Here is a 27,419-nt window from a genome sequence, read left to right on the forward strand (position 1 = left end):
CAACGCTGCTGTGAGAATAAGATAGAGAAAAAAGGACACTTCACAGGTCGCCCAACACGACAAAAACGAAAATAGTTTAACTGAAATGTGTAACACCCCGCACATCCCCTAGCACCAGCTTAAACAAAACTCTATAATCTGTTAACATTGAATGTAATCCATTATCCCAAAGGACCAGAAAATAGAACTATTGTAAACATGTTACCTGCACAGTTCCGGGAGTGTTTCCACTACGTCTCGTGCAACAAATACAGCATACCACTACACTGACAAGTAAAGCTAACCCAACGAGACCTCCTATAACTATACCGACGATTGCAGCCGTGCTAAGGTCACAACCCGAATTATCACCGCAGGAGTTATTGCCGTTGCATACGAGATCATCATCTATACATCTTGAGTTGGCACATACGTGCGCATAACTTGGACATGTATCTGAAATTGAGACAAAAAGAACGCAAATAAAAGTTCTTGATTTCCTCGAACGATAAAGTTTGCATGGAGACGTTAAATGTCCAGTCATATTTCATTTACACAAGACTAGAATAAGAAGACAGTTTTCGTGGGTATTTTTTTTATCAATTTTTGAAGAAAAGGAAGGTGGTTCTACGCCCACGTATGCTGGAGGGGCACCTGATGTCTTCCCCCACCATCAATTGGCTTCACACAAACTGTTCCGGGCAAACACATACTAGTATGTCGACGACTTGCATCCATGTCATTGAATAAACCATGGCTATGCAAGACACCACATGTTTTATCGTAGTTCCATACGTGCCCAGTTTATTTACAAATGAATTTTATTTATCAAATAATTACAAATGTGCCACTATTCTTTCAAAATGTCTTTGTTATACATTGTATATGAAACCTAGTAACTTATTTCACCCAGACATACGTTTAGTGTTTCAAAAGATATTTGCAAAATACCAAATTGCGCGTCACTGACACATGAAGTATATAATTATATGAGAACTTACCTTCAGGTCCATAAGTTGTGATGATAATAGAAAAGATATCATATGATGTACTGGCTCCTTTTAGGAACGTATTTTATGCGGAAATACCTTTTGTCTACTGTATATACACCCTGCGGCTTATAAGCTCCGCATATATCTCCGTCCAAGCCTGAAACATAAATAGACAAAATAATTGAAATATATTTGAAACAATTGCAACATTGAGTCTTAGTTCGGGGAGACCTTAAAAGCCGCCGCACGGCACCAACAGTCTGCTGATGGGGTAGTTGATAAAACCTTTAAGAGTATTCTTTGAAAAGAAAATAACGTATATGCAATTCCCCTTCCTTCTTTTACCGGCTTTAGCGGAGCTTTATTTCTCGGAAACGTTGAATAGTCTAGAAATTGTTAAGGAATGACTCTATGGTTCAGTTCAAATACTGCAATGTGCACAGTTGTCTTTACGTTGATTGCAAAATACACTTGATGCATAAAAGTGACTAGTTCACACATCTTATGCAAATAGAATCTCTCAAATGCCATAAAATGTGCGTACCTTCAAAGGCACTAGTAGGACAAATTTCTTAACATGACTCGTGTAAGTATCTTAATAAATATACAAAATGTTATGCAGATCGAATAAATCAATGCAGACCATTATCGATATTGTTCTTCTTCTTACAGTATTTTCGTAGCATATTTCACGAATTCTGTTTGTTTTCTTTTAGTATTCAGTTTCTGGAAAACGCGCTGGTGACTAGTACTTTGTCTTTTTATCTAAGTACTTTTAAAGATTTTTATTCGACAGTTAACTTGACCAAAAGTTCTTTAAAAATGGACTTTATAATGTGACAAGGTAAGTGTGACAATTTTTCTACCTGTTAGTTGCAGACAAAATTTGAAAAAAAAAAGTCACATGCAGGACTCGAACACACAGCCCCGAGATTGGCAGCTAAACTTTTTGTCCGCATAGTTACTAGTAAACATTTTAAAGAAACATATATTACGCAATATTCATATCGCTGTTTAGCTTCGGACATCGAATATTAATTTAGGGAAATATACGGATTATTCATGAGTGCCAGGTCAATAATTACGGACAATAGAAATGCAACACTTAATGCATTGACTTAATGTGGAGCGTGTGTGTTCGGTATAACGTCATTTAAAAAAATCAGTCATATTTATATAGAGGACGGTGTCTATTGTACCATTTATACGTATCTGGTATGACGCGGCCAGGGATAGAACCAACGACCTCCCGCACTCGAAGCGGGCGCTCTACCACTAAGTTACCTAATCGGCTGCCATCCCCGAGGAAGAATAGCTCACCTGGCAGTCTCGTGTCAGTACTCTTGCCAATGTAAAACTCGAGATGGCCTTTGTCACAGTTGAGGTCTAACTCTTCGAAATAGAACATGAATTTTGGATAGCGTGTAATCCAGGCCTCAAAAGTGGTCTCACAATATCGTGGTCTGTTGTATGGATAGACGCTTTCCTTCTTTTCGTAAATATTGTTGTCGTTAAGTTTAAGCCTAACTTGGTATTCAGTCTTCCAAATGAAACTAAATTCATCGTTGCAATAATTTTCCATGCTATCTAAAAGATAAATTTAGACCAAAATATGAACAATAAGTGTATAGTATACAAGCATAAAATTGACGTTTGTGTATTGAAATCTAACTGCACTTTGTGTTAGGTTTAAAACAGTGCACACAAATACATGTGTACAAATGTGTACTATCACTGATAGGTGAAAAGTTTCTTATACCAAATTGACAATCACACATAGCATTGTAGGTCTACGAACACTGTTACTTCAGATAGTTTATCAAGTTAAATTCATTTCATAAAGCTTTAGTTACGCAAACATTAATTTGCTCCTGATTGATGTACTTTTAGAGTATACATTCAGTGCGTGTGTACATTCAATGGGAGAATTTATGTTAGCATCTAAAACAAACTATTTTACCTAAGAGAAAGTAACTGTGTTTCCTAATGAGAAATTGTAAATATCTTACATCCATCACATTTTCCAGTGAACATGCACAGCAATATTCCAATTATAATAAATATTCCCACATCTCTAATTGTTTTAGTGAATCTAACAGGTGTAGCCTCCATTTCAAAACACTAAATATACCCGACTTTAGGTTACCCGTTATCTAAAACCTATCTAGTTTATATTAGCCTACTTTAATTTTGTAAACATAGATATGCGACCATATCACATTTCCATGCACAATCAATAAGTGGTACATACATAAACATATTGTGAAATACCGGGTATGGCTGGCTGAATTTCGTTCGAATAAAATGGTTCGAAGGATGTGGTAAGTGCTGAGTTTTCAGATAACTAATACATATGCATTTAAATTGTTCGAACGAAATGACATAAACTATTGATTTTTTTAAAGAAAACTAATACATAAATTTATACAATTTACTTATTATTGGTAAAAAGAAGTAGTTTTCGCTCGTCAATTAAGATTGGATATCTTTAGATTTGGAATGCAATTTCATTTTTTGAGTGCACGTGAACGTGAACGTCAGTGCGTATGTTTTTTTATTTTTTTCTTACATAGAATTAACAAGTTTCTGGGCGCATTAGATTTAAAATAGTACTAGTACATACTGTACACATGTACTACCGATTAACTGTAACTGCATGACATTTAATAATGAATATAGACATATATATGCAAACGTATTTATATTTTTATTAACGGAAAATACATTTAATGATGATTTTATACATCTGAAGTAAATATCTAAGGATAAAATATTTTAGTGAAAGATGGCTATTGCGTATGATTTTTTTGAGTTCTCCAAATAAATTTTAAACCAATAAAGGATATGAACTAAGATATGAATTTTGTAGTATCACTAAATCAATTATATAACATTAAATAAAATTTAGATAACTTAAATGCTATTTTATGACATTAACAAATGCGACAAACGCCTATAATATTAATAGTATGCACTAGTATCAATAAATCGATTTTAGTAATTCATAAAAGCTAAAACATTTTTAGATATCTATGAATGAATTTTTGACATCATAAAATTTATTTTCAGATAATGAAACTTGTATTTAGGATATGACTGTAAAAGAATTTAGAATATAAGAATAACCTAGTCCTAATAATTTGACGGTACCAAAATAATAGAAGATAAATCACAGTACACCGTCATGTAAGGTTGTTGGTTTTTTCTCATGCACATATTGCCTAGTAGGCGCAGTAAACGTTTATAGTGTACAGTGCCCATACATAGGTTAAAATTAGATCACGAGAAAATTCGTAATTTTGGAAAATATTTGATATTTTTAGATAAATCAATGCGGAATTGAATCCCTTTTGATACATGTAATTTTCATTTGTTAAATGAATTTATCTCATATTTGCAACAAAATCGGCAGTTAAACCTAAATCATCGGAAATTGCATCTACTATTTTGGTCTTTCGAGTGTTTGATGGTAGTGGAGATATTGCCACAAGAAATAAAACTCAATATTTCCTAGGATAGCGTCAAATTTGTTTGACTATAGCCGTATTTAGAGATGTCGAATATCTTTAAGAATTCATTTTATGATATATTTAATTAAATCATTTTATGAAATTGCAGAATACAGTGTAAGATATATTAAATCATATTTTGTGGGTTAATTGAATACGATCTATTTTAGATATATCACTTATTATAATATACGTACAAATTTTCTGTCTGAATTACTGTCTGGTCTCCATTTCGTTAATGAATACAAAACCCATATCAAGGTTTTTCCTTGAGTTCAAAAACAATTAATATTATACACAATTTTTAAGAAATTCGAGAGTAGCAGAAGCAGTTTTTTAAAGTTTGAAACATATTGATTAGTTTTGAATTTACCGACAGACTAATTTTGATATGACTATCTAGCATTGTGAATTTCTGCAATTTTAGACACCAAAATTTCAAATTTGATTTGTATTTGTGCATTGACTGCTACTAAGCATTAATATATTATGGGTATTTTAGATGGCACTAAAACATCATTTCAATGTTAACATTTGCAAAAGTTCTAAAAAAAACTTTCATTATTAAAGATATTTTAAAAATTCAATAAGAGCTTTCTACTTCCCTCGGAGACCTTAATAATGATATATGATTCAATTCGTATACGGATCTTGAAACGAAAATAATACCATCTTTCAGAAGTTCCTTTGGAAGCATAGAACGCAACCATGTAATACAATGGCAAACTCGGTTTGACTGAGTCTGTTCATTAGGGGTTATGAAATCTAAAATACGGGTAGACTTTTTAAAGCCACCTTAAAGCACTTAAAGACTGCTAGCTATTGTCATAGTGAAACTCTTTAAGAAGGTATGTTTTGAATCATTGAATACAACCAAGTAAAATACTAGAGGAGTTAATGAGAGGAAATGAAATATGCAACTACCTACACGCCCTCTACCTCTGTATTAACATAGTCGTGGAGGGAGCTCCATAATTCCAAAGGACCAGGAAATGTAAAAAACAATGCCGCTATTCACAGAAAACCGGATTAGGTTGATCAAACAATAGCACTTGTACTTGCAGCAGCGAAGACAAAAAGTGAGAGTGTTATTTAAATTTTTAGAATGATTTTAAGAGTTTCAATCGGATTTTAGTCGTCAGAGTAATAGTCATTACACCTTATATGCTTGTTTCCATCACGAAAATATATACGACCTCGCTGCAAATTAGTTATATATCCTCGATAGTCGTATAAATAATAAAGCGAATTGTTAACATTTTATTTTATATAACAAACAAGCACGAAATTAACAATACAAAATTAGGCACATTACACGAGGACAGATCTCTTCATCATAAAAACACCTCTTTAATTCGACAGATATTTATAATACTGTCAATATAAGTCAATACAAACAAAATGACATGTACAAGAATATTTGTAAATTGGAATATAGCACTGCATAGGATATTTTTTGCATTCAAGTTGTGTATCAGAGCTTTTTGTTTTATTGTTATTGTTCTAACATTGATTTTAACCAAATATAATATGAGATACCTATTTTCCATCCCGTCGAAAGGAATACACTTGTGCAAACGTTTCCAATGCAAAGCATATGCTTATAATTACACTGTAGTATTCCTAAGGTTGGTGTTTGCTTTGGTCAGAATTTGCAAAGAGTTCACTGTATTGTGGTGGAGGATCGTTATATTTGTTCCCGTCTGGTTGTTGTTCGGTTGTCTCTGAATTTCATAATAAAGTATGTGTCTGGTCGTTGTGATAGTTCGTGCCTTCATTAATATCGTAAACTGGGCGAATGATCCCTTGTTGGCTTGGATCAGTAGTAGCACTGCTTGGTGCTGTGGCAAGAGGGTATGGAGATTGCCTGGGGTTGTAAGGTGATCCCTGGTTTACCCCATACATCGGTTGGTTGCATACTTGTGGAGTATAACCTGAATATGTTACCGGCGTGCTCTGTAAGTATAAACAAGTACAGGATTACTCTGGCTCATCCAACGATGCTTACGTAGACAGAGGTTTGTGCTTTCGAAATTACTTGCAAGTAGCTGGATATAACTCAACGTGAACTGTTGTGCGACCAGTACTAACAGCAAACATTTCTTACTGGTTTGTTATTTGTAAAATCATTGTAACTTTGTCCAGCTAGGTACATTTAGTCTCAGTAAATGGCTCTATGATATACCTTAAAAAGTTTATAAATGCTGTCAAAAATACGGCTTCTGTTCTACTAGCAAATACGAACAGGCAGAATTAAATCCGTACTGTTTCATTTATTATACACAATGCACACGAAAACTACAATCGGTTCTGTTTTAACGTAGATTTCTTTACAAGATATAAAAAAGATTTGACTTGTGTTTAAGCTACCAACTACTTAAAGACACATCTTGCAGTTTCCTATATGTATTATAGGCAAAAATTGTCCTACGGACAGAATTTCTTTAAACTTTGAGTACTGACTGAGAATCTAGTTTAAAACGGAAGTATATATTAACAAGATGGTCATGATGACCCTGGATCGCTCACCAGAGAAATATGAGCTACATGTTTCAAATGTCAAACTGATGATTTTAGAAAAAAAATTGGAAAATTTTCCGATGTACAATCAAATAACCCCTGGGACTGGGCCAATTTTACCCCGGGGGACATAATTTGAACAATGTTTGTGGAAGTCTACTGGGCAATGTTACATATCATATATCTAAGATCTAGACTTTCTGGTTTATTTTTTAGCAAATTTATGAAGTTTTCCCACTGTACAACCAAGTACCCCTGGGGCTGAGTCAATTTGACCCCGGAGTTCATGATTTCAACAAATTTTGTAGACGTCCACTATGCAGTGCTACATGTCAAATATCTAAGATCTAGCTCTTTCGGTTTATTTAGATATTTTTTGAAGATTTTTCTATGTACAATCAAGAAACCCCATGGAGCGGAATCAATTTGACCCTTGGGGGTCATGATTTGAACAAATTCTGTAGAAGTCTACTAGGCAATGCCACATGTTAAATATCTAAGCTCTAGACCTTCTGGTTTATTTCTAGATTTTTTTTTGAAGATTTTCCAATGTAAAATCAAGTGACCCCTGGGGCGGGGTTAATTTGACCCCGGGGGTCATGATTTGAACAAATTTTGAAGAGGTCTACTAGGCATTGCTACATGTCAAATATCTAAGCTCTAGACCTTCTGGGTTTTTTTATACAATTTTTGAAGATTTTCCTATGTAAAATAAAGTGACCCCTGGAGCGGGGCCAATTTTGATCCCAGGGGTCATGATTTGAACAAATTTTGTAGAAGTCTACTATGCAATGATACATATCAAGTATCTATGCTCTAGGGCTTCTGGTTTTTGAAATGAAGATTTTTAAGTTTTTCCTATGTAAATTTAAATGACCCCTGGGACGGGATCAATTTTGATCCCGGGGTCATGATTTGAACAAACTTGATAGAGGTCTACTAGGCAATGCTTCACACCAAATATCTAAGCTCTAGGACTTCTGGTTTTTCAGAAGAAGAATTTTAAAGTTTTTGCCATGGCAACCAGAGTTCTGCATGGAATCCAATTCTTTGAACAATTTTTGTAGAGCTTCATCCAAGAAACATTCCTGTCAAGTTTGGATGACGGACGGTGTGTGATCCTAATAGCTCACACTGAGTCTTTGGCTCTGGTGAGCTAAAAATCATAAGTACCGGTTCTTGATCTTGAAATAGCTGCCCTTGAGATTCAGAAAATACTAAAAAAATCCAATTTTCATGGGCATATAATAAAATCTGTAAAAAGGTTCTTTGGAAGCAAAGAATGCAACCAAGAAGAATAATAGCAGACTCGGTTTGATTGAGTCTGTTCATGAGAGGTAATGAAATTTGCAACACCTCTCACGCCCGCTAGCACCGGCTTAAGCGGAACTATTTTACACATATGTTGAATGGACTCCGTGATCCCAAAGGACCAGAAAATATAACAACACTGAATCTAATTACGGGGAGACGTTTTACAGCCACCACACGGCATTTAAAGATTGCTGTTGTGATAGTTAAAGCTGCTTTCCACACTCTAATTAAATTTCGTTATAGAAAAAAAATAATTCTACTTGTACGTGGTCAAATAATTCTGGTTTCAATAGTGAACCATTGATAATTGTTAAATTCGGCGTACTTTCAAAGATTTCAATGGTAAACTATTAACTGTCGTCGACGACACTTAGCAGTTATAAGATAACCACTTTTTGGCCAACAGTAACAGAAACAGTAGTAACACTGTTTGCAAACACTAACGTTTATTGGTCGATGGAGCTTAAAAATGTGCGGCACATGTTCCTTTTGAGGGAATATATAATACAATTCATCATACATCTTTTTACAGATATTTAAAGATATTTACTGTCATTCAAATTCATTATGACCAAGATTTTTATCTCTGGTATGATTTAGCTAGTTCATTCAAAATGTCTTCTATGAGAATGCCGTTTGAAGTACTTCCCCCAAGATAGAACATTGCATGTTCAAGCATTTGAAAGGCAATATAAATACCTTTAAAATTGTGTACAGTAAGTGGTGTCATATTTCCTGACATAGTAATTGTTTGCTCTTCATTATGTTCAAAACGGCGTTTCTCCCTTGACAGCTACAAACGAAATTGATTAATACACCCAATTCATTTCTAAAGTATGCGCGTTGCCCTACATGCATTTAAAAGAAATTAACATCACGTTTAAATTCATGTATAATAAATTGTGTAACATTCCCTGACAGTTTGTCTTTAAGCTGTTAAATATACCCCAACGAACATTTTCATTGCATATAAGGCCGTATATTAGAATATTCACCGTTAAGTATTGAATGTCTTTACCCAGAAGCCTTACTGCGTGCTAGGGCAGCCATTTTGTTACTGTTTGCCAGCTGAGTGTGCGCTCTTTTGATTATTATAGTCTACTTTCAATTTCACATTCTAAAAATAGGTTTCGGTACTTCGATTACAAAGTAACAAAATGGAATTTAGATAAAATAATTGCTATTTGCTTAGTCTGAAACCATAAAGAAAATATAGACAAATGATAAGAATACTTGTGATTCTATGGAAAGTAGCTTTAATAAAATATGTAAAAAGTCAAGATGACGGCAAGCAAACTGTGCATTTTAATTTATATTTCTGTTTTAGTCATCATTTGCATTCAGTATGTATACAAAGTGTAAAGAAATTCGGTCCATTGGAAAGATTAGGACTTTGAGGTATCATTTTGTCAGGTTCATAGTCAGGGACACTTGCCCCAGTGTACATATATATATGGAGCCAAATTTTTTTTCGTACAGAATTTCTTGAAACTGTGTTTACTTACAGAGATTCAAATCAAAAACAGAAATAATAAAACAAAGCAAATCATAGGTGCCCAGCCTTAGTCATGAATTGTCTGCCCTGAAAAAAGCTATAATTTTAGTAATGGTATAATAGTAAAACATTAAATTTAATAAAAATATGACAGTGATAATGTAGTCATCCAATGCAAAAACAGAATGAGGACAGTATGGTACACTTTGCTAGCTCATGGAATTCAAACACTGGACACAAAAAAGGCTCATTTGAAGTAATTGTGAGCATCTAAAGGCAATAGTTTTACATGTCTTTTATCAAACAGAACCTCGGTAAAAAGTGTCTAAAATAGTATATTGTTAATTGTAAGTCTTCATTAGTTTGGTATGCCACACAGTATGTTTACCCGTCAGAAATGTACAGACAAATTATGGTAAAGCAGTACTACCTGCCGCTGCTTTGAGTGCCCGTAAGCTACCATACTACACTTCAATCTATAGTTTTGTATTAGTTTTTGCAATGTGGGACTAATTTTAAGCTTAAGAAGAGTATTACAGTTACACACTATATGCTTATATCCATCACGACAATACATTAGAAAAAAATCTGTAAGATGATCCTTTGGAAGCATAGAACGGAACCAAGCAAAACTGATAGCAGACTCTGTTCTGTTTGAGTCTGATCACGAGAGGTAATGAAATGTGCAACCAACATCCCGCACCCCCACCCTCTTCCCTTGTAAAGACCGTCCTGGGCGGAACGCTATTATCCGTTAACAATGAATGGAATCAATGATTCAAAAAGGACAAGAAAATATAACAATTGTAAATATGTTACCTGCGCTGGTCCGAAAGTGTTTCCACTACGTATCGAGCTATAAATACACCAGACCACTACACTGACAAGTAAAGCTAACCCAACGAGACTTCCTATCACTATACCGACGATTGCACCCGTGCTTAACTCACAACCCGAATTGTCACCACAGGATTTATTGCCATTGCATACGAGATTGTCGTCTATACATCGTGAGTTGGCACATACGTGCGCATAGCTTGGACATGTACCTGAAAGTAATAAGAAATATTTTATAGTCAATAATAAAAAAAACGTTAAGTTCGCATGGAGATTATAATTCGCATAAACGAATTATTTATGTAGATATTTTATGTAGGTATTTCTTATGAAATTCTGTAGAATTCATCATGTGAGAAAGCCATTTAGCTAGCGTAAGAAAGGTCTAGGGTTCTACCCGCGTATATCTCGCATAATACCTGGAAGAGCACCAGATGTCTTCCTCCACTACCAAAATCTAAGAAAAATTCGCCATATTACCTGAATTATATCGGTGCGACTGTAAGCACCCCGTTCCCTTAAACACACGGAAACTAACACCATCATTTATTTGTAACCTCTAAGAGTATATGCTTTAACAAACAAAGTTAGCAAAGCACTGTACCATCATTAATATTCTTATACACATGGTCTGCACCTACCGACTTTTAACTCATTTGGTCTATGTTTTATACATCCATTCTTTGAAATACGAACTAATCTAGACGATTTTTCTCCTTTTCTATGTCTGTGTGTGTTCTAGTAAATTCCTATGTTTTGTCTTACAGCGAATTATTGAATGAAAGAGACAGAAATGAGGTAAAAAGGGCATTTTACGAAATTCAATCACAATAAAATCACTGAATGGTTTGCAACGTCATTTAGTATGCTGATAAAACTGTTGAATGGGAATAGAACTATGTATGTCCCTATTATCCAGATCTTAACAATAAGAAATATATATCCCAAATACATCTAATGGTTTCACATATTAATACATTCTATGTCTGCATTCTGCACCCGTGTCAAGAAATCAGCCATGACGATGATGACTTCAGCAAGAGCTGATATGATTTAGAGAAATTTAATGGTAGAAATCTTCAAATCACCAAAACAATATTACAACAGGGTTACCGATATCATAAACTACGGAAAGCTTTTCAAAGAAACGTCTACAATATTTTTTTATTTACAACCTCTTTTTGTTGTGGGCCTATTTTGCGATGCATGGCTCTATGGCTGTGTTTATGGTACTCTGTGCTTCCGGGAAATCTATCCTTACATTTTATCTTTTATCGTAGTTAAATATGTGCATGGTCTAGTTACACATACATGTATTCTTATGACATATATGCCCAATTTCTTACATTTTGTTTACTGTCCTTTTCTTGCTAGTATTTGCAAATAATTACAAATGTGCCATTAATTACATATGTATCTCTTTTCTAATTACTTATGTGTCCCAAACATACGTTTAATATTTTAAAAGATATCTGCAACATACTAAATCGCGCGATTAGTGTATTCTGACAAATACCAATCTTTTCTTTTCAAAAATGCATCATAACATTGTTGTGGTATTGCATAATTGACAGCAAAATTACACGGCGTTATGCAAAAGTGTTCCTGTATTTTAATTAACAAACCACCAAGTCTGTTCAGTTTACAATTTAATTATTGACAGCAGTGTATATTGGCACCTGTATAACTCACAGATTATCCGGGGTCTTGTAAAAGTTATAAATATTGTCTGGTAAAAGTACTACTCCCCAAAGTTTATCGAAATTATGAAATAAATAATAGATTAAAGATATATATTATGGAGAGATCTTTTGAATCTCTGGACAGAAGAAACAACATTGCTAATTCTGCATATGACGGAAAAACCGATATACTAGTAAGGAGTATTACATAAAATCAGTTAAACCTAAAAGTCTTAGTATTGGGAGAGGGAGGTGTTAACTCTACCAATTAAACAATTCAATTCCAGTTAAACAATCTATATCTCCTCAGTGACCTATATTTTACAATCAAACTTTATCATTCGTTTTATATGTTTGGGTATCTAAAATGACTTTCCTAAAATGTATAGGTGAAGATAATTTCTAAATATAAAAGATATTTTAGCGAACATAATTATATAAAGAATAACAAGGCACCTATAACAGTAAATAAATGTCTCAAGAAATCTTCCCACAATTTATGGCATATTGTAAAAGCATAACAGTGTTTATAAATTTGACTATGCTGATAGCCTTTTAGTTTTACAATCTATTATATAGAGGATATTATATGAGTGTCTTTCCTTATTGAATGTTTTAAACAAGCTGAAGAAAATAATTAAAAAACGAGGTTCTGCTTTGCATTTTATCAATTAACTCGTTTAATAAATTCGATATAAAATGACACAAATGTCACATTCCTTTATCACGTGTGAGCTTTTCTGCTGAAATATCAAAAATTCTACTTTCTGTAACTACTATAATACTATCAATTTGACCAGTATCTCCTATACTTAAAACGACATCGAAAGCTTTATTACACTAGTGTATTATCAATTTTATGTAATGGCTTTATTTCACTACCACGACGTAAAAGTAATTGAAAGAATAGGGGTTTAAGAGAATAACCTCATTATTCGAGTGACCCCTACGCTTTCTGTTTTGTATCACGGTCCGCCAATATGAACAACGCATTCGGCTACTAAATTGACTGACAAGTTAACATTCCATTTAAAGCGTTGGTACCAACACGCGACAAGCGTACTCTAACTGAAATAGAGAACGGTTTTAGAAAGTTCAACATTTCCCTACAGTATTCTATATGTAGGCGGGACCTATGACATTTTCTCTAACTTAGTTAGAGTATGCCTTATAGCCACGCCTCTTCCTCAGTCGAAGAATATTATAGATAGAAGTTAACAGTTATAATGACACTGCTGGTAAACCATGATACAACATGTGATAAAGGATGTTACTTTACATTGCAAAGTTATCTTACGTAGAAATGCGTAACAGAAATATAATATGCACTAATGGAATAAACACTTGCTTTAACTAGACATACGTAATATAGAATGTATCGATGAAGTATATAATTATATGAATTTACCTTCAGGACCATAAGTTGTGATGATGATAGAAAATATATCACTGCTGTAGTGGCTCCTTTTAGGAAAGTATTTTATGCGGAAATATCGTTCGTCTACTGTATATACACCCTGTGGTTTATCAGCCCCACATATGTCTGTCTCCAAGCCTGAACCATTTGGACAAAAAAGAAAGAAATATAATAGAAACAATTACACCATTGAGTCCAAGTACGGTGTGACGATTTTTTAGGTGCCAAATGGACCCAAATGGCTGCTGATGTGCTAGTGCATAATCATGTGGACGCAGTGGTCGAGAGGGCTAAGACGCTTTTCTACGGATGTGAAGGCCCCTGGTTCGAATCCTGGCTACTCACATTGCGGTGTGTCCTTGGACAAGGCACTTTATCACGATTGCCTCAGTCGACCCAGTTGTAAATGGGTACCAGCAAATTGCTGGGGGTAAGGTATAATTGGTTTTAACTGTACTTAAAATAGGGTCGCTCAAAAGCTTTACAGAGCTAAATTGTTTCAAAAAGCGAAGGTAAATAAAATTTAACTTTAAAGAAAATCTCTTGGAAGAATATGACGCAACGTAGTAAAAATAACAGCTGACTCGGTTTGTAAAGTGTGGTCAATGGATGATTAAGAGATGTGCAGCTGACATTGAATTGTCAATGAAAATAATGGCCCAAAAATATTAATACTTATACATTAATGAGTCATTTACACATTTAAGCCGAACGAAATATCTCTCTTAAATCAATAGAATGTTGGTTTTTGAAAGTCACCAGTGGTATAAACTTCTCGACATATGATATGTGCAGAAAGTTTTGTGGGTAAGGGCAGTGTTCCATTGAAACTGTTATAATAATAATGATGAAGAAATTATTATTCGTTTTGTCATTTTACCAATATCTAACACTACTTTTCATTTGTTTTCAGCACATAATTTATGTTATGCATTCTAGACTAAATGTGACGGTATTAAACAAGTTAAAGTCTGTACAACATTTTTAAAAGCAAACGGTAATAATCCTATTCTTTTACCAGAAATGCAAAAATGTTGCGTGCACTCAATATTTAGCCAACTCATCCAAGAAGAAAACATTTATCTTACCTTTTACTCTTGTGTCAGAAAAGTCCCCAATGTAAAACTCAAGATGGCCTTTGTTGCAGTCGAGGTTTAAATCTTCGAAATAGAACATAAATTTTGGATAGCGTGTCAACCAAGCCTCGAAAGTGGTAACACAATATCCTACTTTGTCATATGGGTAGTTGTCTCCTTTGGTTTCGTAAATTTTGTAGGCATTAAGTTCAAGCCTAACTTGGTATTCAGACTTCCAAAGGAAACTAAATTCATCGTTGCAGTAATTCTCCATGCGATCTAAAAGATACAGTAAACCCACATTCATATTTCGAATTATGAAAAATAACTTTAAATGTATATGCACAAACGTGAAATCAATATTTGTGTGTTTAAATATAAGTGGTATATGTTTAAGGCTTAAAATAGTGCCATCTAACATAACACGACAGATGTTTACTACTATTTAAAGCTGTTTTTCCAAAATAGATCTGACGAATGCTCCTGAGAAAAAAATCATAGCGCAGTGGCGCAGGAGCGAACTCAAAGTTAGGATGGCGGGGGAGGCAATAGTGGGGCCGGCATAAACGTTCTTCCCCATTTATGACTTTGTGACAATAGACATCACATCAAATCTACATCAGTACATCTAACTGCTCTACCAAATTGACTTTTTCACTTTTTCTACTGTTTCTTCTGGGAAAAATCGTTTCTTGGGGTCAAAAGTAGAGAGAAAAGTCGGTAGAGCACCATGTGCTGCCCGCCCTCTCTCTCAAAATTTGGGATGGGGCCTCCCTTGGCCCCTTTTCATACGACTATTTAGCGGAGAATATATATTTTCTATAACCTGAGATATACAATACTCAGCATTCAGTAAATTATTGAATCGTCAAATATTGATTTGATTCTAGAATATCCTCATTCAATGTATCAAACTAGCCTATTTTAAGTATTCGTGGTTCTGTTCAAAGATGCCAAAATAATCAGAATGTTCTTAAATAAAGAATAGATAAGGGTACGGTTGTAATCGGTGTATGCTCTCTGACATGATTTCAGAGCAAGGAAATAAGCGAAGTGTGCTGTACAAATGACCATAAAACCACACAAATAAGACGATACCCAAACAATGACACTTATTTCGTAACATGCTATGGATTCCAAGTGGATATGTGAGTACTTAGGTGGTATAGGTTAATAAAATAAAGAGACATGAAGATTATAATGGACATGCGAGTACTCAGGTAGTAGATTAACAAAATAATGAGACATGAAATTTCAAGTGGATATGTTGGTACTCAAGTTGTAGATAAACAAAATAAAGGGGCATGGAGTTTCAAATGGGTATGTGAGGACTCAGGTTGTATAGATGAATAAAATAAAGAGACATGAAGATTCAAGTGGATAGGTGAGTACTACGGTTGAAGATGAACAAAATAAAGGAAGCATTAACAGGATTACTGAACAAGGTTTGGTAATATATATTTTTGTATGAAATATCTTCAAACAGTTACTTGATGTGTTACTCAACGCTCTCTCTATGCCCGATCAATCAATACGTACAATAATCATGTAGTGCGAACTGCAGGTGCGAAATCTCCCCTATTGGATGTACGCGCGTATTGAGTGTACTATATACTGACTAAAGGTTAGGGTTAGATTTAACATATGTTTAATAGTGTACATTCTATGCGTGCGTATACTCAATGCGAGAGATTTAATCTTATATGATATCATTCATTGAGTTAAATGCTGTCTAAATTCTATATATACATTACTCTACAAAACAATTGCCAGTATACCGATATATTAATTGAATTCCAAAAAGGTATGCATAAAGAGATCACACAGTCCTTTAAAATCCCATCTACATCGATATTGTCCTAGTGCTGAAATATCACACAACTATGTGGAACGTAGTTTACGGCAATTGTTTATTTTTATTTCTTTACAAAAGGCATTCGGTTTGAAATGGCGACAACTTTTTCAGAACATTCAAGTATCCATCCTACTTGAGAGTAAGGCAGAACATGTGTAATGGTCGGGAAGATCGTTGGTAAAAATTGTGTTCGTTTATCAAATATTTCTGTGTTTTGATGATATACTCCTGAACCTTAAATGTTAGATCCAAATAAATTTCATATATCAAAACATGAACAATTACTTTGTATAGTTTGTGTAAACAAAACGTGTATTAACAGTACTCTGCAGTAGATTTAAAAGAATACATCATATACACGTATATATCTATAAATAAACACGGTATAAATGCATAGTACCACTAACACACTGGCTGTTTATTTTAACAATCGACTGTTACTGCATGACATTTAGTTATGAATGTAGTTCCACTTTAGCAAATGCTAGGGGGCGTGAGACACAATCAAACCGAGTCTGCTATTAATTTTTTGACTGCATTTTATGCTTCCCATTGATCTTTTTCACAGACATTATTTACTATACTGCAATCTAAAGATAAACTCTTTTAAAACATTGCTTTTGGATATAATTTTTGAGTTCTCAAAATGAATTTTAACAGAATGAAAGTATCATATGATAATCAATTATATGACATTAAATGAATTTTAGGCAAACTCTTTCGGTATTATTTTATGTGTTACTATAATGCACGAATTATGGATATCAATAAATCCAATTTAGTAATTCATAGTTTCAAAAACATTATATAGATATCTATAAATAATTTATTGATTTCCGATTACGTAAAATGTATTTAGGATATCATGTAATCGAATTACGGATATAAAAATAACCGTATTTAGAGATATCGAATATCTCATAATTTATCTTATGACACAATTAAATCATTTTATGAAATCGCAGAATACAGTGTAAGATCTATTAAATCAAATTTTGTGGATTAATTGAATGCAATTTATTTTAGCTATATCACTTTTTATAATATACCTACACATTTTCTGTCTGAAAACCGTGACTACTTTTCAATTCCCATCGGAAACGAAAACATGCCAATGGTGGCTCTACTTGTTTCAGTTACGATGTTCCTTGCATCAAACATTTCATCGGTTCAAGCAATTCTTCAGCATCAGAAGGGTCTTTAAAGCGGTACTATGCATTCGGCTCCCGTGGATTTGTCAGATTTTGTCAGACCATACATGTACAACACTCGGCACAAGCGCCTGTTGGGATTAATACATGCAAAATCAATTCGAGCCGAATACATTGATACAGTATTATAACTGCGATATGTTAGTATATCAGTAACACTGTGATACGGTATTATAACTGTAACAAATGCGATATGCTACAATGGACAAGATACATTATATTGAGTTTGATTCATTTTTGAGAAACAAAAATAAAACAAACAAAAATAGGCCTAAATAAAAAAAAAACGGGCCATGACAAGAGCGCCTCCTCGTGGTGTGGCCTGGGTATAGTTGTACTCTTATAGAATAAATCATTATTTCTGATCTTCTTCTTCTTATCGTTCGCGACTACACTGTCAGACCAGTAGCCTCGATAAAACTTGTGGTTTGCCGCAGATCCTCAATGCCTCCATACAATTTCTGATGGATTGAGGTATATATCGGCCAAGTCGCAGCTCGCTCCTGGTCATGCCTTTTACATCTCTGAAGTATATGCTCTGCAGCCTGATCTTCTTCACCACATGGACAAGTTGGCGATGATGTCAGTCTGTATTTCTTGTACATGTGAGCATCGAGCTTGTTGTGCCTGAGCGGAGCCTGACCATCATCACTTCCTCAGACCGATCAAGGAGATGAAAAGCACCTTCCTCCATCCTTGGTCTCGTTAGTGCCTTGATGATGGTGACTTTCTCCTTGTAACTCACAGATTCTGTTGGTTGTTCTGACTGAGCTCCTAGCTTAGCCAGTTTGTCTGCCTCTTCATTGCCTGCAAGTCCACAATGGGATGGAATCCACTGAAGTGCTACTTTGCAGGTTATACTCAGGTCTGCATTTTCCTGGCTAGCTGCGGAGCTTTATTGTTGATCAGAGCTTCCATGACAGACAGTGCATCTGTGAAAAAGACGACTGAGGAGCTTTCTTCTGCCGAGTCTTCAACCATACTGTGACTGCATGTAGTGTTTCTCTCTTGCCAGATGGGTATTGAATGAAAACTCCTGCTCCTCCATCTTTGACGGCGCATTGTGGCTGATCCGTCTGTATAGACATGAGTCCATGATTCCGGAGGATAGTCATAGTTCATTGATCTAGCAAGTGTGAGGCTCTTCCGAATGCCTTCATCCTCTTGCTTCCCGCGATCAAGACGAGGAACAGCAAGTCTCACAGTCACTGAGGGCAGATCATTCGCTAGTGGGTTTATAATCTCTTCACTACCTAGGGGAGTAATTGGTATGTTCAGCTCAGTTTTGAACTCTCGGTTGAGTTTCTTTGCCTCATGTACGAAGCTGCTAAGTTTGAGCCGATTCTTTGTGTAGCCATCTAGCTTGGCTTTCATGGATGGTCTTGAAAAGATCTGAACTTCTCTGCTTGAAGCAGAACCTTTGCATGTCTTCTGTCTTGTAATGGATGTGTGCCTGTTAGCTTCTCCATGAAGGAGATTGGTGTAGACTTTGTAGCACCTGTCATGATCAGCAATGCTTGGTTCTGGACCTTGTCTAAAGCCTGTTGGTTAGTTTTGGCAGTAGTGGACCAGGCAGTTGTGCTATACTCTAAATGGGGTCTCACTGTTCCCTGATATACTGTCTTGAGTATTTGCTTATTTGCTCCCCACGTTGTTCCAGCAAGTTTGTGCATCATGGCAAACTTCCTACGGGCCTTCCCTTCTGCTTGACTAATGTGGGGCTTCCAGGTTAGCCGTTTGTCAAAGGTCACTCCGAGGTATTTTGCCTCGTCTGCTTCAATCAGCAAAGTATTTCCCATCTTGATTTTTCCCGCCCTCTGCTTTGACGACAGGGAGAATAGTGTGGTGGACGATTTCTCTGTATTGATCGATTTACACCAATCTTCAGCCCAAGCTGAACGCTTGTTGATGACTTCTTGCATCCTGTATGTGGCTGTAGTGGCACGTTCTTCCTTACACCATAACATCAGATCGTCAGCGTAGAGAGCAACCTTAACTCCTTTCGGTAGTCCAGACACCAGATCATTGATGAAAAGCAAGAATAGTGTAGGGGATAAGACTCCGCCTTGTGGGACACCATGACGCAACAGGAACTTCCTACTGCTGGAATGTTCTAAACTGACTCCTGCTCTCCTTTTGTGGAGGTATGACTTAATCCACCTCAGCATGTGACCTCCTACTCCAGTCCTCGTCAGCTTGACGAGGAGGCCATCAGTCCAGACTTTGTCAAACGCCCTCTGCAGATCAATACATGCTGTAAGCAAAACTTTCTGCCCTTGGAAGGCGTCCCCTATCTCTTGCGATAGGTAAGTGGTCTGGTCCTCAGTGGAGCGGAATTGTCTGAAGCCAGCTTGTTGCGTTGCGAATAGGTTGTTAGTCTCCATGTACCACTTCAGGCGTGCATTCACAATCCTCTCCATGGTCTTTTCAACACAGCTGGTTAGGCTGATTGTTCGTAAGCTTGCAGCCTTCTTTGTATCCTTTCCTTTCTTGTGGATGGGGATCATGACTGCCTCTTTCCATATCTGTGGAAGCAGTCCTTGTGTACAGCTGTAGTTGTAAATTTCCAGGAGTTTGCAAATTGCTTAGATGGGTCAGCATTTCATTTGTGACTCCATCTGGTCCAGGAGACTTCTTTGTCTTCAACTGCCTAAGGGCTGTCTGTAGCTCATGCAGTTTAAGACTCTGCTTCATGCGCTCTGGTGTCACTTGGCTTGTCTGCCTTTCACTTTTTTCTCTTCGGGCTTCCCTTTGAAGTTCCCTGTTGATGGGGATGTTGGAAACATCTTTGTAGTTTGAGGCAAAAGTGTTTGCCGCTTGTTTACCCGTCAACAGTTCACCATTCTCTTCCAGAGTTACTGAGCCTCTTCCTGTTTCTTCATCGTTCAGCTGTCTCGTCAATCTCCACAGCTTTTGGCCATCTCGCTCTAGGTTGAGCGAGGCTGTTTTGTTTCTCAAGCTCTTCCTCTGTGCTTCCCGTTTGTGCCTGAGGAATTGGGCCTTGGCTTGCTGTAGAGAGAGGTTACTTTCTTGTGAAGGATTGTTTTCTGCTTCCTCCCTGGCTTCTGATAACTTTGCCTGTAGATTCTCCAACTCATCACTCCAGTAGGGCTTATAGTCCTTTCTTGCTCCCATTGTAATGGCGCTGTAAGCAGCCTTAAGTATACTGGCGTTGAAGTCTTTGACAACCCGGTTGATGTCTCTACCTTCCACTCTGATGTCTTTACAGAGCTCATCACTCAGACTTTGGTATAAGGTCCACCTGGCCTTCTTGTAGCTCCATCTGGGGATGTTAGGTGAAGTAGAGGCTATACGGTCCATAGTAAGTTGGACTGGGCGATAGTCGCTACCTCCTAGTTATTCATTGACTTCCCGCTTGACATGTCCATGCATGTCATCAGTACATAAAGCAAGATCAGGGGTTGATGTTGTTCGCCAGCGTCTGGAGTAAAAAGTTGGGGGATCATCTGGCTTGTTGATGAGGTTTAGCTTGTTATCATCTTGCCAGGTCTCCACTTCCTCTCCACGTTTATCCAGGTGATCATATCCCCAGCTTTGTGAGTGACTGTTAAAGTCTCCTACAATGATGAACCTGGTTTCATCAGTTGTAACTTTGTCAAGGGACAGAGCTTTGTCACTTTGAGAGTATATGTTCACAAGTTTCAAACTGAACTCGTTCTTTCTGAGGCTCAGAACTTGGAACTCGGAGTCATCCATATGCGTGTTGGTCTGGACAGCGCTGATGTTGTTCCTGACCAATGTCATTATGCCTCCTTTTCGTCTGCCAATTCTGTCACAGCGGAAACACTGGTATCCTCTGACTTTGAAGGATTTCTCTGGCTGTAGTTGAGTTTCCTGAATGCAACAGACATTGATGTCTTTCTCATGGAGGATATGCTCAAGTTCAGCTTTCTTGTTGAAGACACCCTCCGCATTCCAATGCATCAGCCTGAAAGGTTGATGCGAATTGGTTCTTCTTCTTGGTATGTTTCTCCTCCTTCTCTTTGCATGTTGTGGATTGAAGGAGGGACCCCCAGTAGCTGTGGGTAGCCTCTGTCGAGGCTCAGAGCCCGGCACTGAATCCCCCTGGAGGGACCTCAGAGATTCAGCACCACATTTTTGAATACCGGATGGCTGTTTAGTCATAGCGACATTGCATGGTGCTGTGGTTCGTTAAGAGAGTGCCAATGGCCCAGCACCTCTGTCTTCAACTCTCTAGGTTTCTTTCGGAGTTACCTCACCCTTAGTTCCGAGTTAAAACCCTATCCTGGGAACACAGGAGCTATTTGTCCCATAGCTGCGGGTCTGTTCATAGGCATCTGTGCATGTCCAAACACCGTTGGACCTGGCATGCCACATGTCTGTGGCCAGACCTCCTCCGAGTCCCCTGCAGTTCTGCCGCAAGGCCGCAAGGTGCTCAGTTACCGTGTGGCACCAACTCGGAGGCACTGCAAATGGGCTTCTCTGCAGAGAGGCTATGTACTGGCAGGGAAGACTTATGCACTCGGCTCATTTTTCACCAGAAGGCTAGCCAGCGGTGGGGGCTGAAAGCGGAAGGTAACAAGCACACAACACACAGCACACCACACTTGACGCATCAGCAGACCAATTGCCACACATTATTTCTGATAATACTGGACATTAATTCTCTACTAAAAAAAAGAAAATAAACACCAATTATTTAATAATAATATTCAGACAGAGTACAGCTATAATTGAACGCTCTTATCCGTGAAGAATAATCAAGCGTCCCGGGGTTCTTGTTATGAGTCAGCTTTTTGGTACACATATAAACATGCTCAATTTACTGTTTACAATGGTAAAATCTACAATTTAACAATTAAATAAATTCATAGTTTTCTATAGAAATTAATATATCCCGGGGTGTTTATCACACTGCAAACAAACAAAAATCCTCTATATAACGATACTAATCCACAGTCATAACGTGATTCCCGCCGAAACGCGAGTACGAGTCCATTTTATGATAACTGATAGAATAACAATTCATAAAGCTGGTACGTTACTTGACAAGTAAGGCCAAAAACATGTATGTTTCCTGTGACATGCCAGAAAAAAATAGGGTAGGTAGGTCGATTTTTTCTTTTCTTTTTTAGGACAGAGCAGAATACGCATCTTTACAGTGGTAATTCCCTTATCTTTGCTTTTGCCTATTGTCTTATCAATACATATATGTCTTTACTAGATGGTAGATGCTATACACTTTATATACCCTTTGGCTTTTAGTCAAATTATTAAAAACATGCTGTCAGAATATTTCGACAGATGCACCTTTGGTTTTCCGTTAGTTCAAGCCTAGCTTAAAATCCTGTTGTTTTTTTGTCAAGTTTAAGGCAGGGGTGTATTTTTTTTCACACCACTAAAATCTACTCGCCCTTAGTGAACAGTCACTTGCCCTTATAATTGACATGTTTAATATTTCACTTTTATGAAAGGAGTATTATACATGCACAATAAGTAAATTTTAAATGTAACACACAGTAGACAAATACTATTCTCTTGTACACTACGTTTCCTTTTTAAGGAGGCATATTTGTTCTCCTTAAATTTCCTTTTTTTTCTTTCCTCTATTTTTGTCAGCAGCACCAGCCAGTTGCTCTCCAAAATAACTGCAGCGATAGTAATAATAATTTAAGTATTTTCCTAAAGTGTTAGGACAGCATAAAATATTTAGTTATTTTCATTTTCCCGAAAATAATTATTTTGAAAGGTGTCCAAAAAATATGGACATAATTATCATCATCCACACACCCATTGTGAAAGCGAAAAAAAAACAATTATCGGAAATTATTCTGTTTATAAGCTAAGTAATTGGCCTTGTTTTCATCATTAAAGTTATAATACTGGCCAGCTAAGATTGGCAATGGCTACGATTACGGTACCGTAATCCTAGCCTCCGGTTCTAGGATTACGGAAGTTCCGTATTCCTAGACAACCCTACGAGGATAGGCTAGGATTACGGAAATAAGTAAGGACATGCATAAATGATTTTTTAAACTTACATATTTCACTGAAAATAGCGAATTTTTCATGCCTACAATGTTACGTGTATTTCGTGTTATCGATCCGCCATTTTGGGTAAGTATAAACTTAATCGATATATTTATGGCGGCGCGGAAATATTCAGTATAGAAATATGAGGGTTAATGTTAAATTAAAAAAAAAAAATATTCTATACTTAAAATTTTATGGGATTAGTTTGTTTGTCAATCGAGTTTTCCACGAAAAAAATAGGCGAAATCAACACCCGTATTTATAAGTTTTTCTTTCTTTCCAAAACCATACTAAATGTGTTTTTTTTTTTTTTTTTTTTTTTTTTTTAAATTGACAGACAAACGTGGATTATTTTCTTAATGATAGCTCAAATTATTTTAAAAAAATATTTCATACTTTAAATTTTATGATTTGATTTTGCCTGTCACTTTAGATTTCCGTGCAAATAGAATCGGGCGAAATCAACACCCGTATGTACAACAGGCATGAAAAATCGCTGTTTAAAGTGAAATAAGTAAGTTTACAACATCATTTATGCATGTTCTAACATATACTTGATGCCTGTTACATACTTCCGTAATCCTAGCCTATCCTCATAGGATTGTCTAGGAATACGGAACTTCCGTAATCCTAGAATCGGAGGCTAGGATTACGGTACCGTATAGAATTCAAACTGTATTACTTCTCAAGCGGTGTTGAAAATTTGAAGCGTTTATATTAAAAATGAATGAACTACGCGCTTTTTTGTGTACGTGTCAATAAATAAAAGTAACGGCGATGTAAATTAGATATTACGATAGGTCGCACGTGCTCGTGGAATGGAAAATTACCAGCATGACGTTTTAAGGACGGATTACACCAAACCGGAAGTGACTACACAGTGTTACATGTGAAGTAGTCCAAAATGTAGTTGAAATCTGGTATAATGAGTGACATGAGGAGGTGACAGTTAAATTTTTGGCTTATGTTTATTGCTTATAGTATTGAGAATAGATCTAGACCATTTTCATTGTAAATTTCTTGGAATAAGTTTTATTCTTGCGAAAAATGTCTACTTACGCGTGACTGCTAAACGGCTGTTTTCATGGGGGCATTTTTAGAGAGTGATGATTCTCAGAACACATATTTTTTTTATATACAACATAACATGTCAATATTTTTCTGTTTTTGATAAGAAGACATGTTATACTAAATGACCATATATGGTTTTCATATCATTGAAATGCTCTAAAGTGCTGAAAATGAGGTCTGAATGTTTTGTTATTAATATGAAATAAATAAGGAACTGAATTGGTAGAATGTAACCTTTAATATATTTACGATTTGCGGATTAATGCCAGTCAATCCAGGTATATTTTCGTGATATAATTTCTGAATTTGGTAAAGTTACGACGTAAAAACCACTGGTCCGGTCGGTCGAGCGAAGTCCACTCAGAATTTAACTCGCCAATGTACGATGAATGTGAATATAGAACTGCCAGATCCTTCACAAGAAACTGCCTGTCAACGGGTGGACTTGTTCAATGAGCTCGGTGAATGTCCACCGATCCGATGTTCCTAAATGAGAGCATATATTTACTTTCGTACTCGCAAATTTTCGTCCGAAGAAAAGTAGGGTCGGGGACTAAAATTAGGATCGGTCGGGTCACCGGAAACATATATATTTTTTTTTTGCCTAATCTGATATTTATTTTTTGTTTCTGCTTTTATAGTGTTGTTATGTATTTTGTTTGTTTACGCCTATGACCTATTTCAGACTAACCAGAATAGTATAGGTTCCACACAATGGAGTATATACGATCGTTTTTGATGATTTGTTCTGAGCATTCTGAACTAAAGTATACTGTTTCAATGAACATTAGACACTCATATTACTACGGTGTTTCGATAGGGCCAGCGCTTACTCCCTGTGAACACGAATCGCGAAGGTACGACTGTACGATGGCGAAGTGCAATAGTACGATGGTGACAACACGACAGTGCGATGGCGAAGCGCGACAGTACGATGCCGAAGCACAACACTACGATGGTGACAGTCCGTCGTACTGTCGCACTTCGTCATCGTACTGTCGCGCTTCACCATCGTAGTGTCGCGCTTCGCCATTGCACTGTCGCGCTTCACCATCGTAGTGTCACCATCGTAATGTCGCGCTTTGCCATTGCACTGTCGCGCTTCACCATCGTAGTGTTACCATCGTACTGTCGCGCTTCACCGTCGTACTGTCGCGCGCTTCGCCATCGCACTGTCGCGCTTCACTATCGTAGTGTCACCATCGTACTGTCGCGCTTCGCCATCGTACTGTCGCGTTTCACTATCTTTTCTCTGTTGTCCTAAACTCTGTATTGTATAGTATTGTCAACTCTAACCAATGATCAAATAATTGGACGGGTATTATTGAAATGAATATCACCAGACCTGATGTTATTCAAATGAAAATTCCCCGGCAGAGTGTCACTCAAATGAATATCATCTGGCATGATGATATTAAAACATATATCATACCTTAAGATTGTTTGAAATGTATTATTCCAAAATAGGTTCCGTTGATCTATGGCTATTTTACTTTGTTTACTTGAGGGATAATAAAAACGAATATCACCCAACCGAGTGTTATTTTATGAACAAAATACCATTGTATTCAAAATTAACCTCCAAGGCCGGATCCAGAAATGATTGACTGGGGGTGGGGTGGGGGCACCAATCTTGAACGAATTGAAACGTTACCGCAGAGGCACATAACAAGGTATTGGAGAGGGTGCCTTTATACCCATGTTAGGGGATTCAGGGGTCTTCCACTGGAATATTGTTTAGAAATACAGGTATGAAATGGTATTCTCAGGTGCATTTATTGGTGGGTGTACTCAGGGGTGGGGTCAGGGGGCTATTCCCCTGGAAATATTTGAAATGAGGGCATGAAATGGTGTCCTCTGGTGCATTTTAAGGTCTAAATCTTGAGTTATTGTAGGGGTATGTTACCCCCTCCCCCCACCCCCCTCTCCCCCACTCTTGATTTGTTGGACAGGGAGGCTCTCCCCCTGGAAACTTTTGAAATGCAGGTATGAAATGGTGGCCTCTGGTGTGTTTCTGGGTCTAAATTTTGAGAGAAAAAAATATTCCTCTGCCAAAATAGTAGGGTGCATCTCTGATGAGTATGGTCACTTCTCAGCTAACTGGGGAGGAGGGGGGTGTGCACGGACCCCCTCTGCCCGGCACGGCCCGGCCCTGGATCCGGGCCTGTCCTCTCTGTGGAAAAATATATGTTAATGTATTTACATGTAATTAATTGTTTTGTGAGAAAATGTTGTTTAATCAGCTCATATTTCAAGCCATTAAACGTTAAAAGTATATATCACACTGGATAACCGGCTATCTTGACGCCCGCTGGAAATGTAACCCAGCTGGAAATATAACCCAGCTGTAAATCGGTAGGTAAAGTTTTTCATTTATTTCTATTGAAACGAAGGCAATTCTTGCAAATCAACTTGACAGTTTTGTCAAGGAATGACCATTGCTTAC

At 36.7% G+C, this 27,419-nt stretch overlaps 1 protein-coding gene across 1 annotated transcript; it reads right to left on the reverse strand.

The window, feature by feature from the left end:
• Nucleotides 1-205: 205 nt before the first annotated feature.
• Nucleotides 206-15,404, reverse strand: LOC128552973 (uncharacterized; the record flags this gene model as incomplete). The annotated part of the gene is given in 7 exon segments (XM_053534067.1): nucleotides 206-435; nucleotides 981-1,128; nucleotides 2,292-2,558; nucleotides 6,020-6,436; nucleotides 10,629-10,858; nucleotides 13,737-13,883; nucleotides 14,834-15,404. Coding segments are annotated over 4 exon segments (1,011 nt in total). The 5' UTR covers nucleotides 15,243-15,404.
• Between the last annotated feature and the right edge of the window lie 12,015 nt (nucleotides 15,405-27,419).

The sequence above is a fragment of the Mercenaria mercenaria genome, unplaced genomic scaffold, assembly GCF_021730395.1.
Source record: "Mercenaria mercenaria strain notata unplaced genomic scaffold, MADL_Memer_1 contig_3338, whole genome shotgun sequence".
NCBI lineage: Eukaryota > Metazoa > Mollusca > Bivalvia > Venerida > Veneridae > Mercenaria > Mercenaria mercenaria.